This window comes from Staurois parvus, unplaced genomic scaffold, assembly GCF_062004578.1.
Source record: "Staurois parvus isolate SC_StPar_1 unplaced genomic scaffold, SC_StPar_1.0 ptg000011l, whole genome shotgun sequence".
Classification (NCBI taxonomy): Eukaryota; Metazoa; Chordata; class Amphibia; order Anura; family Ranidae; genus Staurois; species Staurois parvus.
In genome coordinates this window covers 14,574,797-14,594,267 of record NW_028317807.1, presented here as the reverse complement: position 1 = coordinate 14,594,267, position 19,471 = coordinate 14,574,797, and the positions used below count along the sequence as shown (strand labels likewise).

General features: G+C 39.1%; 1 protein-coding gene across 1 annotated transcript in view; it reads left to right on the top strand.

The window, feature by feature from the left end:
- NDUFS1 (NADH:ubiquinone oxidoreductase core subunit S1) overlaps nt 1-19,471 on the top strand; it is a 55,535-nt gene that overhangs the window by 21,855 nt on the left and 14,209 nt on the right. The window contains exons 5-10 of the mRNA XM_089670987.1: nt 2,549-2,625; nt 4,798-4,879; nt 10,152-10,282; nt 14,499-14,684; nt 16,827-16,961; nt 17,403-17,517. Coding sequence (XP_089527113.1) covers nt 2,549-2,625; nt 4,798-4,879; nt 10,152-10,282; nt 14,499-14,684; nt 16,827-16,961; nt 17,403-17,517 — 726 coding nt within the window. The remainder of the gene's footprint in view (nt 1-2,548; nt 2,626-4,797; nt 4,880-10,151; nt 10,283-14,498; nt 14,685-16,826; nt 16,962-17,402; nt 17,518-19,471) is intronic.

Sequence of the window (19,471 nt, the reverse complement as noted above, 5' to 3'; positions counted from 1 at the left end):
GGGCTGTCTGCTCACTTTCAGGACTTAACACAGCACCTCTCGTCCTCCCTCCTCATCTCACACAGCTCAGATCGAGTTGTCTTATAGACAGCTCTCTATTTTCACACTTAGTAGCTGGATTCTATGCTGCACAGCCAGTCTTATCTGGAAACCTCACAGTTCAGAACTTCAGCATAGCAGGCAGCTACTCAGTGAGCAGTTAGAGGCTGTCTGTAAGAGAATCTGATCTGAGCTGTGTGCAAGGAGAAGGGAAGGGGAGAGGAACTGAGCTGCCTGTGCCCAGACTGTGTGAAGTGCAGGGATATGAGAAGGAGCTCAATGGGCACAGCATCCATGGGAGATGGAGGGAACAACGGAAATCTGGGGAGGGGAGGTGCACAGCCCTCCCCAACACCTCCCCCTAGGGCCAGCCATGTCTATAACACTGCTGCATTTTTCAGTTTTATGCAGAGGAATAGCACAGTGCCTGTACCTGTTTACTGTTCAGGTGTGTGCCTATTCAGTAAGCATGGCCACATCTCCCAGTGGAGGAGGGACAGAACGAAGGGATGGATTGCATTAGTTGTAACTGCCCCCTCTAAATTTTTAAACAGTGAATGGACTGTTTCTGGTACATACATGACAGATGAAGTGCCCCTGCTAGGAAAACAAAAGAAGGTAGGAAGGAAATAACAGCTGATTCACGATTATGCTAATATTTGCTACTAATTTGGCATATCCCATACTACTCCTATAATGCTGCCATACACTAGTAGAATTTTGTATGAAAATTCTCATCAGAAATCCTTAGAGAAGGTAGCGCTTCTCCAGGTAGGCTCACCACTCCCACACTTCACAGCCCTTCAGCTTGTGTTCTGGCACAGTTCGCACACCTGTGCTATAGATCAAAGGAAAGTCCAGAAGGCCGCACTAAAGCACATATCCACTTTATTGTATAGATAAGCAGCTTAAAAACACCATACTCGCAAACTGGCCACTTGCTTGGCCCCTGATGAAATGATCACAGCCTCGACCCCTCTCTGAGTTGTTCCTATGCTCTGCCCCCCCCCCCCCCCCCTTTTTTTTTTTTTTATTTCCTCTCAATCCATTTTCCCTTCCCTCTCATTCCCTCTACTTACTTCTTCTTTCTGCCCCTACCCCTTTCCTAGTCACTTCCTGCTTCGATTCTTCCCACCTTTCCCGCTTTCTGCTAACTTCCTATTTTTTTTCCTTCCCCACATAGTTACACTATCATTTGCACTCTCCCTTGACTTTTTTCGGATGATCTTGATAGACACACATATCATTTTGGTAAACAAGATACATACTCCTTGACTTAATATAAAGTTACTATAGATCCCGATCCGCAATCCCCTTCTACGTAGATTTACTGGGTTTTGTGTCACGCTTCACCTCCCACTGACCTTCCAACGAATTCAGGGTATACTGCCTCTCGATCAGTTAGAGATCCATGCCCTCATGAGAGCCCCATACCCAAAACCGCAATTAGGAATAGCCTTTCCTCTATTTTATTCAGGAGGTAATCCCTTGCAGTTCCCATTCTCCCATTTTGGTATAGGCTGATTGTGTATTTCGGACAAATTGTATCATCTAAAACACTGTGCCTTTCTACCTGACTTGATCACTGCGATTCTTTTGCTATCTCCTCTATGTTATATTTTTGATTTTTTTTTCTGTATCTTTGATCCTAATAAATGTTATGGAATAAAAAAAAAAAAACTATACTGCGTGCCAGTGGGGGAAAAAAAGGTTCACACATATCGTGCTAATCTCAGCACTTATTCATAACCATGATAAAGCTCTGTAGTTAGCGGGATACGCGTGAACCTTTTTTCCCCCACTGGCATACAGTATTGTTGTGGGATTTTTTTTGTTTTTAACAAAAACTATATTTATAGTTAGAATTTCATATGCTTGAGACATTTTCTATCCTCCTTTTGAAAGGTTTTTGAAACCGTGTGTCGATTTTGAGCGCATTAACCATCAGAAAATTGAATGTTCTGGAAATTTAAATTTTCATACGAAATTCTACTAGTGTATGGCCAGCCTAATACTTATTGGAAATGTATATCCTTTTTTTTTTTTTTTTTTACGCTTTATTATGGTCAGGACAACAAATTTATATATTTAGGGGTTTTTCACGAGGTTGGCACAAAATATTGCAAATAAATATTTAATATTTTCATTTCAAGCTGTAGTATTTGGATATATGTGCTCTGTCCAGGTTGTCAAGTGGTTTAGAACCGCTCACAGCTGCAAGAACAGCCGCAAACCAGTTTGTTTCAGTTTTATACAAAGGCTTACAGCTTTTATATTCCATTTTATGTTTGCTCTTTCTGGACTTGTGTAGTGCTTGCCCAATAAAGCCCATTTACCAAGCTCAATGGTTAAAACTGAAACGTATCCCCCATTTCCTGTTGTGTTCAGGTTCCTGTCAGATTGAGAGAACAAACAGGCAAATAATTTCTTCTATACACTCTTTAGGCAACACATAAAATAGTATACATTTAAGAAAACATTGTACATTTTTACTTTTCTGTCTTCACAGCCTGTAGCTGCTTGTGCAATGCCAGTGATGAAAGGCTGGAACATACTTACTAACTCTGAAAAGAGTAGGAAAGCCAGGTATGTAAATTTCCAAATACAAGATCTACTGTTGGTGCAATTCTTGACAGTCATTGTCAGCTAATTCTGTATTTTATGTGTGTTTGTTTTGGAAAGCAAAGCTGAACTCCAGGTAAAACAGCTAAATATACAGAATTCATTTTTTACATTTTGTCTACCAAATGGTTTGTATTTTGGGACATCACATTTTGGGATATACGCAGCCCTGTCCCATAGCACTGTGGGTGGATGACACAATTTTCTTTGCTACAGTTTTGGGCCTACTGACTGGACAGTGAAATAACTGCAGCAGATGGATGAGGTTATCAATCTGTTATTTTTGACTTTTCCTTCTATCAGCATGTTCCTTGTCAGCCCATTTGCTGGTAGCACACTCCTAGTCCTGCCTCTCCCTTTCTCACTGTGACCACTGCTTTACAGATGATTCCAAAAGACTGATACAAAGTCAAATTCAGGTTACATAGTTAGTCTGGCTGTAAAAAGACAATAGTCCATCCAGTTTAACCATAAAAGAAAAAAAAAAAGTTAAAATCCTATACCCACAGTTGATCCAGAGGAAGGCAAAAAAACCCCAGCAAAGCACGATCCAATTTGCTCCTGCTGGAAAAAAACATTCCTTTCTGATCCCCCAAGAGGCAATCGGATATTCCCTGGATCAACTTTACCTATAAATGTTAGTATCCAGTTATATTCTGCGTATCTAAGAAAGAATCCAGGCCTTTTTTTTTTTTTTTTTTTTTTTTTTTTTGAAGCAATCCACTGAACTGGCCGGAACCAACTCTTGAGGGAGTCTGACAGGCAGTAATTGCGTTAAAAAAACAAACAAACAGACAAACAAAAAAAAATCTAAAGTTGAACACTGGGGGAAATTCAGAAGTTACCCCACACTGCAAGGATGAATTGCTATTTTATCCCTAGGGCTCCATTTTAAAAAGCAATTTTACTTCTCTTATCTTCTTACTCTCCCAACTTTTGTCCTCTCCGTGTGACTGAAGCCACTTCCCTTTGACACTCTGTAGGCCACAGGTTCCCTGAGATTATAACGTACAATGCAGAACCAGCAGTCCTGCATTGTAAGTAAGGATGTTGAGAGTCTGACCACAACTCAAAGTGTTGGAGAGAAGAGGAAAGTGCCATCTGCAGGGGGAATGAGGAGTAAGGTAAGTAAAACTGCTTTTCTGTACTACCCTAGACAGAGTGAACATTTGATCTTTGCGGTGTGGGAACACTCTGCTGCAAGTGTAACTAGATTTTCCTGATTTCAATTTTGATGTATTAGGCTACATTTATATGAGCATTTTGCCACGGTTCAGATCGGAGCTGCAGGAATCTACTGATTCCTGCCACTGTGTTTGACAGGTGTGAGCCTTTAGAGGTGGCCGTCAAGCTTGTAAACATCAATGACAGGTAGGCCGCCACAGTTCTTCGAGGCTGTTCACAAAACCAGTGTTCACCCCAAGGTGGTTGCTGCAGGACTCTGTGTGCATCCAGTGATCACAATGGGTAATCGCTGACTGTGTGAACATCCACAAGTAGCTGCGGCCACCAACAACCTGTCATTGAAGTGTACCAATTCGGTGGCCTTTGCTAGTCATACACATCTGTCAGCACTGCATTAAAGCAGGCATAAAGGCTTTTTTTTTTTTTTCCTCTTAAAATATCAAACGTGGTATACTTACCTGCTTTGTGCAATGAAATTGCACAGAGTGGCCCCAAACCTCCCTTCATTGTCTGCCACCATAGCCAGCCGCTTGCTCCAGAGTCAGGCTATGTGCATCTATAGACACTCCCTGCTCTCTGCTCACAGGATTTGCTCCTGCTGTTGCCTATCTGTCCTATAAATGCAGAGAGAGAGCCACTACAGATGGGCACAGCGCTGGATTAAGTGAGGACTTGGGTAAGTATACAGGGGGTGAGGGGATGATACTGCTACTGGGGCATTTTTTACCTTTAATGCAGGGAATGCATTGTGGTAAACAATGTTTTGGTTTTAGATCCACTTTAATTTTGTGTATTTTTAAAGTCTGCCTGTAGTCCAGCTTTAAGTGTATTTGTATTTTATTTAAAGAAGCTTACATATTACATTGCTTACTGGCTAAGTTAAGAATGATATACTAGTATGTAATTTGAATGTAAACTACTTTTTTTTATTTATTTTTTTTAATAAATTAGGGAAGGAGTAATGGAGTTCTTGCTGGCAAACCACCCTTTGGACTGTCCCATTTGTGATCAAGGAGGGGAATGTGATCTGCAGGTAAATTAAGTGCATAAGTGAAAATAGGTTTGCAGCATCCTAATTCGGGGGAAAAACAGATTAAGTTTTTTTCCTTCATCCCAGTGGGCTGAGCGAAAAAAACTTGCAGATCACCATATTAACACATCTGATGTTTGTGTGGTGCTCTCGTCACTAAGCTATTGTGTTCTGATAGGGGAACTATAGGCAAAACTTTTTTTTTTTTTCCATTTTGAATAGAGTAAGGGAGGGTTTTAACACCTGTAAGGTTTATTTTTGCCATCTTTGTCACATTAGGGAGGTTAACCTTCACATCCTGTATCATAGTTAAACAGGAAGTGAGAAAAAATCTCTGCAAATTAAGGGAATCCTTTGGGGGCCCCCAGGTCACCAGAACTTTTGTCCCCATTGGAATAGTTCATCTCGATTACTTTTCTGGGGACAACCCAAAATATGGGATTTTTTTTTTACTTTCACTTTCAATGATAATGGTAAACAAGACAAATAGGGTGACTTGGTAACACAGACAGCAATAAAAACTGATAGGTGTTCTAATCCATCTCCCGGCTATCTAAAACTTTTAAAGGCAAAACCTTCTTTTTTTTTTTTTTTTTTAATATACTTTAAAGCCTTAAGTATAATTTATGGCCTGTGTTTTTGGGTGCATTGGTCTGTCAATTGAGATCCGTTTGAGATACTTTTGAGAAGTACAGTTCTTTCAGAGGTACAGACAAAGTCTTTATAACTAACACTTTTATGTGCACAGGCGATCTGGCACTAAACAGTGACCCTTCTTTTTTCTTTTGTGGTTGGTAGGTTTATCTGTTCTCAACTGTCAGGGCTAATGAAATTAAAGTGTTAGCATTTAGGGAATACATCTGCTCACAGGAGAAATACTTGCTAGTTTAAAAGGAAACTGTGGATTTAAAAGGAAACAGTGGATTCATTTATGTTTGTGTCTCACGTGTTTTCTAACACATGTGAGAAAGCAACTTAACCGCCGCCCGCCATACAAGGTAATGACGGGCGCAAGGCGGTTCTCTCGTTCTGGGAGGACGTCCTATGACGTCCCCTCATTCTAACTGCGCATTCTCAGCTCCGGGAGCACGCAGCTTAGTGATCGGTGGTGCGCTGTGTCCCTCGGACACAGCGGATCACCGATCAACGGAAAGAGCCAAAGATGTCGGCTTGGTCATGTGATCAGCTGTGTCCAATCACAGCTGATCACATGTAATTAGGGAAATGCATTTACGGCATTACTCAGAAGGGACATGATCTATGTAGCCGCAGCAGTGCCACCTGTCCGTGTCTATCCGTGCCAGCTGTCAGTGCTCATCAATGCCACATATCAGTGCCTACCAGTGCACATCAATGCCACATGTCAGTGCCCATCTGAGCTACCTTTCAGTGTCACCTATCAGTGCCACCTATCAATGCCAGTCAGTGCTACCTATCAGTGCTGCCAATCTGTGCCTGTCAGTGCCGCCTATCATTGCCAGGCAGTGCTGTCTATCAGTGCCCATCAGTGATGCCTGTCAATGCCCATCAGTGCCACCTACTAGTGCCTCCTCATCAGTGCCCATCACTGCAGCCTCATTAGCGCACATCAGTGAAGGAAAAAAATCACTTATTTACAAAATTTTATAACAAAAACTAAGAAAAACCTTTTTTTTCAGAATTTTCGGTGGTTTTTGGATTGTTTAGCAAAAAATAAAAAACCCAGAGGTGATTAAATACCACCAAAAGAAAGCTCTGTCTAAAAAAAAAAAAATGATAAAAATTTCATTTGGGTACAGTGTTGCATGACCGCGCAATTGTCATTCAAAGTGTGACAGTGCTGAAAACTGAAAATTGGCCTGGGCAGCAAGGGGGTATAAGTTCCCTGTAGGCTAGTGGTTAAGCAGGTCAAAGATAAGTAATTTTTTATTTTTATTTTCAACCAGCGTGTTGAACGAAAAAAAAATGACTTGATTTCCCCATCCACACAAGAGGTGGATGGGGGATCCTCCCTGCTTTGCCTTTTGTATCCTGTATTTCCCCACCATCAGAATACACTGATCACTACGCTGGCTATAGCGGTACTGATCGAATGGAGAAAATCCAGCAGGCTGGTTGTACATTAGTCTATCTGTAGATCAACTTCTGTACAACCAGCCTGCCCATACATGGATCAAAATTTGGCCAGTCCTTACTGAACCAGATGAATTTCTATGTATTGCTGGCTTTAAAAGTAAAGCTTATATTCAAATTTAAAGCTTATCAGAGCATATCGATCTTTAAAGTCTGTGGAGGAGATTTACTAAAACTGGTGCACTGTGAATCTGGTGCAGCTGTGCATGGTAGCCAATCAGCTTCTAACTTTAGGTTGTTCAATTAAGCTTTGACAATAAAACCTGGAAGCTGATTAGTGTCTATGCAGAGTTGCACCAGATTTTGTACTGTCCAGTTTTAGTAATTAACCCCCCATGTGTCTGTGTGTCACTTGTACAAATTGAGCATCAGGACAGCCATTTATGCTTTTTACATATGCCAGCTCAACTTTCTGATAGTTTTGCTGCTTAGTGATTATCCATTACTGATCCTCTTATCCTCCTGTAAGTGTAAAGCTGCATTTACACTTAGCCCTCGTTCACACCGGTGCCACTTGTCATGCGATTTGACACTGTCAAATCGCATGACAAGCCGCACCCTATGATCGGCAATGGAACTGTTCTATTCAGTTCTAAATCTTTGATTTGAAAAGTAGTTCCTGCACTACTTTTGACAATTTCTGGTATGACTTGCATTGACATTTGTAAGTGAAATCGTATAGATGCCTGCCAAGTTGAACCTGAAGTTGCACTGACATGCAACTTTGCAATTGTGCAACTTCACCAGGGCTTAATGTGCTTTCAATACACAAATTGAAATCAATGAATACTCAACTTGCATTGCGACCTGCGTAAAAACTTTATATTAAACCATGTGTTCAGGCATCAGCATGCATTAGAAAGTGCAGACATTTTCATGTTTTTAAATTGATCTAAAGAAAGAAAAAAAGTGCATGAAACTAAAAATGTTGTGGTGCAAATGATTGTAAGCTACTGACTTTCAGGAGTGTAACTAATTTTAAAAACTTCCAAAGCTTATGGTAGCCAGAGACTTTGTGAATATTTTTCTTAGGCTTCAGGTTACATGTAGGTGCATGGGAACAATGATTTTATTCATGGCAGGAACTCGGCATGGCAATAGATATTTAATTCAAAACCATAGTGTGATATTGCTAGTCCATTCTATGGTGATTCGATGTAGTGCAGTGTGAATTTAAATTGTTTGCTCTATTTCAGGGATTAGTATTGGTTTACAGAGTCTGTACAGATTCCTGCTTCTAAAACCTTGTAGCATTGTAAAAAAAAAAAAATCATATCTGTTTCCAAAAATGACAATGCAAACTGTATGTTGTTCAAAGGAAAGCTTTTTTGGGAGAAAGTGAAGGCTTTCTCCCAAAAAAGTGAAGGTAGAAAGTGAAAGGGACTTTCCTAACCAAGATCAAGCGTGCAGGTTAGGACTTCTGGCTCTTTTTTTTTTTTTTTCTTTTTTCCATAAAGTTTATTAATAAACTCAGAGCATACAATAAGTACAGGTAATATAAGGTATCAGTCGGAAATACAATAGGAGGTAATGCACATACAGCGAACAAAAAGATACATAGCAATACATAGACAAAGAATCAGACGTAAGTCATCCCAGGGAAAAGAAAACGGGAAAAATGAGAACATGCGAGCGCAGGAACATTAAAGGCATACCTGGTCTCAAGCCCTTATTCAGCATATTGGAATCACAGCACTGGCAGGGTCAATGATATATAACCTCAGTTACCGAGCAGTAGCAAAGAGCAGGGCCAGTGAGTCAAAGGTATGCATTGGAAATGTATACAGTAGGTGTGAAGGGGGGGGGGGGGGGTGCAAGGGCTTGTAGGATATGGCCTTGTACTTTTGATGAAACTGAGGTAACCCACTACAGGTTGCCAGCATGTGGGTAAAGGGTTCGGGAAAGGAGATATGTAAAAGTAAAACATATGCGCAGCTGGATTGCAGATAGGGAGTAGGGCTCCTATGAGTAGAGAAGTGTACCTAAATAGAAAGGGGAGAATGAAAGCTAAACTCTGAGTAAGAAAGCATGGAAATGGGGATTAAGAATTTAGGAATAAGCATGAAAAAAAAGGAAAGAGAGGAGAAGAAGAAAAAGAGAAAAAAAAAGGGGGGGGGGTGAGGGAGGGAGATGGGGGGGTTGGGGATGGGTTGGACGGGGAGGAGGTGTGGAGGACTAGGAGGGTAGGTAAGTCACCTTTACTCTAGACTCCCAGGACATGAGAGATACGCGCAACCCTGGCAGAGAAGCGAGCTGGGGACAGTCGCAGGCGTATCGGTGCCAAGCGTAGCTTGCTCCAAGCAGTACAGGACATCAAGACAAAGGACTTCAATCACAACCTTGAAAAAATAGAGAGCCGATATATCGCCAGAAACACTACGGGGTATCTGAGAGATTCAGAATCAATCAGCAAGGCCCATGAAAGAACGATATTCAGGGGTCGTTCGGAAGTGAATCCAACAGGACCACGTATGAGAAAATTTAGTAGGGTTATCCAGAGAAGAAGCAATCAGCTCTTCCATTTCAGCAATTCTGTTCAAGCGTATGAACCAATCTCGCACTGTGGGGGGGTGAACAGACCCCCAGAGAACCGGTAAGCAGAGTTTGGCCGCGTTAAGCATATGCATAGCCAGAGATTTGAAATATAGACCTTTGGGAAGCGGAGTGTGGTGGAGGAGGAGTTGGGCCGGAGAGAACTCAATATCAAGAGTAGACACCGAAGAAGTAATCCGATGTACCTCCTGCCAAAAGGGCTGAACCATAGGTCAGTCCCACCAGATATGAAGAAGAGATCCAACAGGAGCCCCACATCTCCAACAAATACTGTGTCTGGATGGATTAAAATGATGGATTCTAGAAGGTGTATTGTACCAACGTGTCGCCAACTTGTATCCGTTTTCTTGTGCCGAAACATTCAAGCTGGCTATTTTTTAACTTATCTAATCAGTGGTTACAGGTCAGCGACTCAAAGTATTAATACTAGAGGGGTCAGCATAACAGCCAAGGAACTTTTTTAGAAGAAAGTGAGAAGTTGCAGCAACTTTGTTTCTGTTAGGAATGACTTCTTTTTAAGGTGCCAGGTGTTTGCTTTTATAATTACCAACAATAGTAATTATCAGTAAAGAAATGTAAATATTTTTTCTTGTCCTCTTTAATCCTCCAGGATCAATCAATGATGTTTGGAAGTGACAGGAGTAGGTTTACAGAGGGAAAACGTGCTGTGGAGGACAAGAATATCGGGCCATTGGTGAAAACCATAATGACACGCTGCATTCAGTGTACTCGATGCATTAGGTAACTTTGTTTTATAAAAGAAATCCCACTTGCTTTATATTTTTTTTTTTTTGCATGCTCTTAAAGAGTCAGTCCATACACTTAAAGGTGGTCTGGGTCAACCTTTGACATATTTGTTTAGGACCGTCTGCTAAGCTGCTCTACTGGCTAACTCTTGGCATGTTTGAGATTTTGGATTTTTTTTCTGTTTTGGTGTTTTTCTACTGTTAAATACATATTTTTGGCATGGAGATTAGTTAAAACCTGAAAATATGATTATATATTTTTTTAAATTAGAGACCCTTGAGAATAAAATTGCAACAGTGGCCTTTTTTTTTTTTTTAATTAAGGCAGCTGTCTATCAAACGCATATAAAAAAAATACACTATTAAAACTAATTTTATTAGTATAACTGTTTACTTATTACATTTTTTTAATTCAAAGATTGCCATAAAATCAACTTTATTGCACAAAAATACTGTTGCCGATTTTTTTTTTTTTTTTTTTTTCTTATGGCCATCACACCTCTCCTGCTTCTGCAGAACCCCCTTTGTCTCTATCCCCACCTTGTCTTTGTAGTCGGTTAGAAGCAGAAAAGAGGACAGAACTCCCCTGCTAGATCCTGTACTTCTCTGTGCAACATGCAACCAGGTTCATCCCTGTCTGATGTAAGGAGGGTTGGGGTGCTCTGGACATCTAGTCTTACAGATACAAGGGGCCCTTTGAGGGCAACCATAATGCTGAAACGGCTCACGATGAAACAGAGTTTGACACCCCTGGTTTAGAAAAAGGGGAAACGTCTCCACATTGAGGGGAGATAATGGGATTTTTAGGGTACCATATAATAATAGAGCAATGACAAAAGCTAAAATTTACAATATTTATTAATAAATCAAATTAAAATATTGAATAAAAGAAATATACTTCAGTATCCAAACATTATTGGTTGTACTCGTTCAAAAGAGTGTTTCCAGTGTAAAATTTCTCAACATGTTTCACCTATTTCAGCCTTCTTCAGGAGATGTTTATATAACACCTACAACAAACATTCATTACAAAATTTGCCAAGTTACATATACTGTGTTCATATATGGAATATCAAAACAAGTTCAGAACTTTAGAGTGTGTGTGTGTAAAACATTTTCAAAAGTTGATGGAGGGTCACTTGCCAAACAATTCATACATATCCCATGAATTGAGAACGATATACGAGATAATATTGACTAAAGTGTGGTATAGTTTGATTGGACATTCAATCCTCTGTATAGCCCATACAAAATTACGCTTCTCATGGCTGCTGGAGGGACACACAAGCTGTATTGGGCAATGAAATAAAGAAACTAAATGGCTAAATGGTTAGCACTTCCGCCTGGCAGTACTAGGGTCGTTGGTTCGAATCCCAGCCACGGCACCACCTGCCTGGAGTTTGCATATTCTCCCTATGCATGTGTGGGTTTCCTTCAGGTACTCCAGTTTCCTCCCACACTCCGAAGACATGCTGGTAGGTTAATTGGATCCTGTCTAAATTGGCCCTAGTATGTGTATATATGAATGTAAGTTAGGGACCATAGATTGTACGCCCCTTGAGGGTTAGGGACTGATATGAATATACAATATATATATGTAAAAGCGCTGCGTAAATTGACGGCGCTATATAACCACCTGAAATAAATAAAATAACTATAAACTTAATCTGCATACAATGAAAACTGACAAAATATCTGAAAAAGAAAAGTACCCTTAAAACCAATAGAAGGAAATCTGCCTTTAAGAGATTACATTTACACGACTAGATAAATAAGCAGCATGAATAGTTGTTAATGTTCCGTTTAGCTTAGATAGATCTCTCCAAAGGATCTGGGAAACATATGTCCCAAACTGGGTACTGAAATATGAATATAAAGTAAAATAGTAAATACCTATAATGCTGCAGTTATCATGGTGCACAAAATGTAAACATTTTATGGAATGAGGGGCTTACCTCTGTCACAACTTTCAAACCACCATTGGGATGGGGGGAACAAAAAACCAGATGATCATCATTTTGATTGAGACAAACAACCCTCAAACAAGTGGAGGCAAAGTCCACAGATAGAAACACATAAAGCCACTATTAAGTGGAAATAAACAATGAGTTAATATCTATGGGAGACCACAAAGTAGAAAATGGCAGCTGCAGGCTTAAAACATTAATATTAAAGTCTCACCAATACAGCACCAGCGCCACTAACACCACCTCCCCATCATTGTATTTCTTTTATTCGATATTTTAATTTTGATTAATTTCTAAATATTGTAAATTGTAGCTTTTGTCATTGCTTTATTATTGGATGGCACCCTAAAAATCCCCAACAAGAAGAATGGTGCTGCGCTCCCACACACAGCCTATATATAATGCATACTCAAAAATGGATTAATAGTAATCCCCTTGTATAATCCACTTTATGAGGTGAATATAATCAATTATTCACAACAACGTGCAATCCTAAAAAAGTGTACACCATATGCAATGAATAATCAATATATGTGAATACAAAAAATTTAAATTAATTAGTGCAAAAAAGAGAACAATACACAGGGTAAAATGACATACAGTATATCACTGAACCACGCATGATAAACACTTGGCATAAATTAATGCCCAAAGAATGTACAGTGAAACGATGACTGACAAATGGCACTAATAGTGCCTTAATGACTAAACAATGAGATAAATTATCCTGACTAAAGACAATAACATAGGACTATAAAAAGTCCTTCCACATATATGTTCAACCAACATGTGACAGGTGCCCACATACAAAAGTGTATATATACACACCGTACTCAAGTCCCTAAAATTTTGGGACTAAGCTATAAAAATAGCCGACAAACTTGTGAAAACACAAATATTGTTAAAGTGACATTCTGTATTGATAAAGAATAAAATATGAAAAAATCTGTAAAACATATACTAATAGGCAAAAATGGCGAAAGAACGTTGTGCCACCAATAATTTAGTTATTGTCACCTTGTGTGTCTGTACCAAGGCCAAACATTCCAGGGTATGTAAACTTTTGATCATGGCCATTTGGGTGATTTCTGTTATTATGATTTAAAAGGGAGCCAAACAACTATTTGATAATAAATGGCTTCATATGATCATCATCCTTCAATAAAAGAGCATTTATTGCCATGATCATTCATATTTTCAATATCAATGCCAAAATTTCACAATTTCTGCCAGGGTATGCAAACTTTTGAGCACAACTGTATACTCACGATTCACCGTTCTTTATATTCACATGGACTTGTTTCTATAGACAGTTTATTCTTATGATTTATGCATTTTATGTATATCTGATGTTTTCATATTCAATTGTTTGATGATTTGGTATGTATATTTTACATTAGCAGAGCAGAATTAAGTTTATTTTATTTATTTACACTTTGCTATAATACCATTAACAGCTGACCGTGGAATATTTAGTAGCAAGGAAATATCACGGATGGACTTATTGCACAGGTGGCAACCTATCACGGTACCACGCTTGAAATCACAAATTATTGTATTACCAGTCTGCATGCCTAGGTGCTTGATTTTTATATACCTGTGGCCATGGAGGTGATTGGAACACCTGAATCCAATGATTTAGAGGGTGTCCCAATACTTTTGGCAATATAGTGTACATTGTGTTAAAGTGCTTGTTCAGTTGTTTCTGCATTCACTATATCTGGTCTCCCAGAGTAAACACAATATGGAAGTGCAATTATTTTAGTAAAGATAAACTGCTAAATACCTTTTCTCATCAGCAGTATATAGCAGTCGTGTGGCTTCTATCAGTGTCCAGCTGAGCAATGGTTAAATCTTGTAGGAGGAGTTTTCATTTTGCTCTGACTATCCTATGAGGTTGAATGACCCCTGACCCTCTGTCTGGACAGTGCTGATTGGCCCTGTGCTGTTCACATGCACCCCCTCAAAGAGAAAAAACTCTAGCCATACACACAAAACTGAGTTTGTGCCGAGTGACTCCTAGAGCAGCATACTATCAGCACATAGATTGGGGACCGTAGAAGAAAGGGTGGATCGCAACAATTTTACCCAATGTGAAGGATTAACCCCTTAGGTTCCACAGTGAGTATAACCAGCGTGTTTTACTGCATATACAGACTAATTTTACTGTTGTGGGTTTAGTGACACCAAGAAAAGTGCACAAGTAAACGCGTGGTCTGTTTTATTTATTTATTTTTATATCAGGTTTGCTAGTGAAGTTGCTGGTGTCGATGATTTGGGAACAACTGGCAGAGGAAACGAAATGCAAGTTGGCACATACATAGAGAAACTGTTCATGTCTGAGCTGTCCGGGAACATAATAGACCTGTGTCCAGTCGGTGCTTTAACCTCCAAACCCTATGCATTTACTTCCCGGCCCTGGGAAACTCGGTATGTGCTTCAGACACATCACTGCTGTCGAAGTTTAACTGTGCACACGAAATGTACATCTGTTTCATTTGTCCATACTAATGAAGGGGCTGGGATAATGAAGTGTGTTAGCATTCTGTAAGTTACATTTGCATGGTTGTTAATAAAGTTTTATTAACAGAGATAAGGGCAAACATGCCTATGACTATACAGTACAAGGCGCCTTTTTCCTTTTTATTTCTTTCTATGTGTTGCTGCAGAAGTTAGAGAAGTGAATGGAGATGACTTGCTTATGGTATGCATTACTCCATCTTGTAGTCTCCTCTTCTGTAACAATATCTGTAGCTCATAAACAAGAACTACTTAAATCAACTACTAACTATTGAATTGGTTCTAAAGGATAGACATTTTTCACCTTAATGCATTCCCTGTATTTATATCCTCCCTGTATACTTACCTGAGACCAATCTTGATACAGCGCTGTGCCCATCTCCAGCAGCTCTCTTCTCTCTGTTCACAGAAGCAGTAGCAAAAGTCATTGGCTTTTGCTGCTGTTAAATACTTCCCGCATGGCCAATAGGGTGGGCGTCATATGATGTCCTTCCTGGACTGCGCCTTGCGCGTGCCCGCAGGGTCGTTCTGTGGTGAGATCTGTCACCAGCTGTGTAATCCGGACACAGCCGATGACAGATCTGTGTGCAGGCCTGTTGCCAGTACCATATCACATGCTGTGACCAATCACAGCAGGTCACATGACAGTTGTAAACAATGGATGGCTTCCTTTCATGCCATCCATTGTATACAAGTGTGTCTAACTGTGAATGATCACAGTGATCACATGCACAGGCTGGGCCAATCACAGCCCATCTGTGTGATGTGATTAGCCATGGCCAATCACAGCTAATCACAACAAAAAAACCTGAATTAATCAATTTCATTCAGTTAAATGCTTGCTTATAGCAAATAAATTCTTTGCTATAAGCAATCAAATTGTGTAAAAAAAAAAAAAAAAAAAAAATTCTGATCACTTCCCCAAAGTAGTACAATGTTACTATGGTAACATTATACTACTTTTGATCAGAGTGTAATATGACATTTTTTTTTTTTAATAATAAAATAAAAAACAAATTGATAAAAAAAATTATCAATTTTTTTTTTTGTACTGTCACCAGTTAGTGGCCCTGATCACCGCCATACCAGTTATATGATGACGCTGTACTGCACTGGTGAAAGTATGTAAAAAAAAATTTAAAAAAAGTGAAAATTATTTTTCTAATTTCTTCATTTTCCAAAAAATTATGACAAAATTATAACTTAAAAAAACTTGCCATGCCTCCTATAAAATACGTTGGACTGTCTACTTTGCAAAAAGGGGTAATTTGGGGGATATCTGTACTGTTCTGACATTTTTGGGCCTCAAGAAAATAGATTGGCTGTCAGTACTTCAGGATTGATCAGTTTTCAGATATATACCATAGTTTGTGAACTCTATAACTTTCCTACAGACTAAATAATAAATACTGATTTGGGTTATTTTCACCAAAGAAATGTTGCAGAATACATCTTAAACCTAAATTTATGAAGAACAATTATTTGCAAACTTTTATAACAGAAACAAAGAAAAACGTTTTGTTTTTTTTCAAAATTTTCGGTCTTTTTTTGTTTAATTTAGCAAAAAATAAAAACCCCAGCGGTGATTAAATACCACCAAAAGAAAGCTCTAGTTGTGTGAACAAAATGATAAAAATTTAGTTTGGGTACAGTGTTGCATGACCACGCGATTGTCATTCAAAGTGTGAGAGCGCTGAAACCTGAAACATTTTCCTGGGCAGGAAGGGGGTAAAAGTGCCTGATATTGACCTGGTTAATCACACCCTGTGAGCAGAGAGTGGGGTGCAGGGCTCAGCTGCACTGTGTGTCAATAGACACACACAACCCGGCTTGGGATTGAGCCCACAGATGTGTATACGAAGTTTAGGAGCCAAGAGTGCTGGCAGGGGACCCCAGGAGAGGAGGTTCAGGGCTGCTCTGTGCAAAACCATTGCACAGAGCAGGTAAGAATAAAATGTTTTTTTATTTTAGGGGAAAAAAAAGCCTTTATGACTGTTTTTAAGTTTGTGTGTTTCTGTGAAATGATCTGTTTTACACTGTGTTTATATACAGGAAGACAGAATCTGTTGATGTTCTTGATGCTGTTGGTAGTAATATTGTGGTTAGTACAAGAGGAGGAGAGGTGATGAGAATCTTGCCCAGAATGAATGAAGATATAAATGAGGAATGGATCTCTGACAAAACCAGGTACAACAGCTCTCATCTGTCTAATTTTGTTCTTCAGCTGAATTTCAAAATATTATATTCATTTGCCACAATGTATTGTTTTTTCACCTTTTTGAAGGCCTCTTGCACACTGCAGCTTAAAAAAAATGCTGCACTGAGCTTTTTTCCCACTGACCTAACATGCAGCCCATTGAGTAAAAAAAGAGAGATAGAAAAATGTGTGGTCCTGGTCAGTATTTTGCGGTGTGGGCAAATGAGCATGAATAGTAATGGATTTTGCCTAGGAATGTGTCATGTGCACAATGCTCAAACATCAGTACCATGTGCAAGAGGCCTAATCATTTTTAAAACAATTGATATTATGTGAAATACTTGTTTATGTAAACCTCAGATAGGCATCTGTTATAATATCTTGGACCCCTTTCTTAAACATGGACAAATGTGTGCTTTACGTTGAAATAGATTTGCTTATGATGGGCTCAAACGTCAGAGACTGACACAACCAATGATCCGAGATGAAAAAGGTTATTTAGTTCACGCTTCCTGGGAAGATGTACTTACGCGGGTGGCTGGTGTGGTAAGGATTTAGTGTTTTGGTGTTTTTTTTTTTTTTTTTTTCTTATTTGCTCTTTAAGAACTTCTGCCTTTAAGTACTTAGGACCTATTATTAAAAATGTACTTGTGAGCCAATAAGGTGTATAATAAACCGCTTCTATCAATAAGATCGCAGGCTATCTTGCTCACCCTCATAAATGTGAGTTATCAGTGCATACAAATGAAGAAAATATAGATGCTGCGCTCTATCAATACCTATTACCTGTATATAGTATAAGAACTGTATTTACATTAAATCTCTAATAGCTGCATGATCTCTTATGTGTAACCATACATGATTGTAATGCCAATCAATACCCAAACATGTGTTAATAGTGAATAAATTAATTAGGAAAATATATATCAAAATTGGTGATATAAAAAAAAAAAATTAAAAAATAAATGATAAAAGTCTGTACAAAATTATTCAAATTTGTGTCCTTCGATGATTAAATAAATAATCCAATTAATAAATTGAAAAATGAATAAAAGGTGAGATTCAATAAATATTGTGCAAAAACACAAAACAAACTTGGTGCAGAGTTCAGCAAGGATGAAATATCTGTGTGCTCTCCTTCCAATCAGCCTGAGGTGATGCAGGTGAAGGTTGCAGATAGAGGGCTACTATGTAAGCCTGGATGGTCATATGGATCTCTCCCTCCTCAGATCTTTCCTTGATCCAGCCCCTTAGGCATTCCTCATACAGATCATGTACTTGGGACCTATTAACACTGTTCCATTTTGATGCAGCAAAACTCTTGCATCTTGCCGTATGTCAAGTGAACAGTGGAAGTGGCCCTGTATTTCAATACATGACTATCAAGTGTATGATTGTATAACTCTGTGACCCTGTTAATGTCCTCTGAACATTTACAATAAAAACATATTAAATGTGAAAATGCATGACGGTAAAAATCCCATTCGTTCCTGTTTGACTGGCTCACATCTTTATGCAACAGTTTAGTGAAAATGAAAAAACAAAGGGAAACATCCACGGCCCATTCACACCTTCGTGTGTGCATTACCATGTGCGCTACAGGCACACAGAATATTGTAAATCTCGCCTTAAAGGGTAACTCCACTTTCTTGAGAAAAAAATATTGCAATTAAAAAATATATATCCTAAACAATTGCGACGTAAGCCATATTGTAATATAATATTTCTAGAAATTACCTTTCCTTTAGTGTAAAATTCAATGCAATATGGCAACCTCAAAGCGTTCTGTATACAGAACTTTTTGTGTGATTGGCTCACTGTTTTTTCCAGAAGTCTGCACTAAGATACACATCAGATTTTGGGCATACTCTGCAACAAAATTTCATTTATGGTAAGATACTCCCACAGGGTTAATTATGTCTAAAGGGATTCAGACCCTGCCACTTCAATGGAAATGGAATATGAATGGAAAAAGCTACTCCCATTCATATTCACTTTGTACATGGACACAGATAAACAGCTATTTCTTCGGAAAAACAAAAGGTAGGAATCTGCAACAAAGTTTGTTTATATCCCTGCAACATACATAGATATTATTTCTCAATGAAAGTGGAGTTACTCTTTAAAGTAAAATGGTGGTTGTCATTGCTGATCTCCTTCATTATTATTTTGAACCACTGGCTTGGGAAAGGTATGCAAATTTGAAGGAAAATCATTCTCTCTGTTGTACATCCCAGGACATAGGGTATCTTCATCTCTATCATGATAGGGTTATGCTGCTACCTTCAGATGACTGGGCACTGGCAATTGGGCACTGGAAATTCCCTTTTAGACATAACCCCTTCCTGTGTTAGGTAAGGCTTCAGGTTTTTTTGCTGGTGATTTAGGTAATGGTCATGTCAGTGCAGGCTTTGCATAAACATTTAGCTAGCTTCTCAACACTTCCATCTGGAATAGGAGACTCTGCCCACATGGCCGCGTCATTCAGTCACAGTTTCCT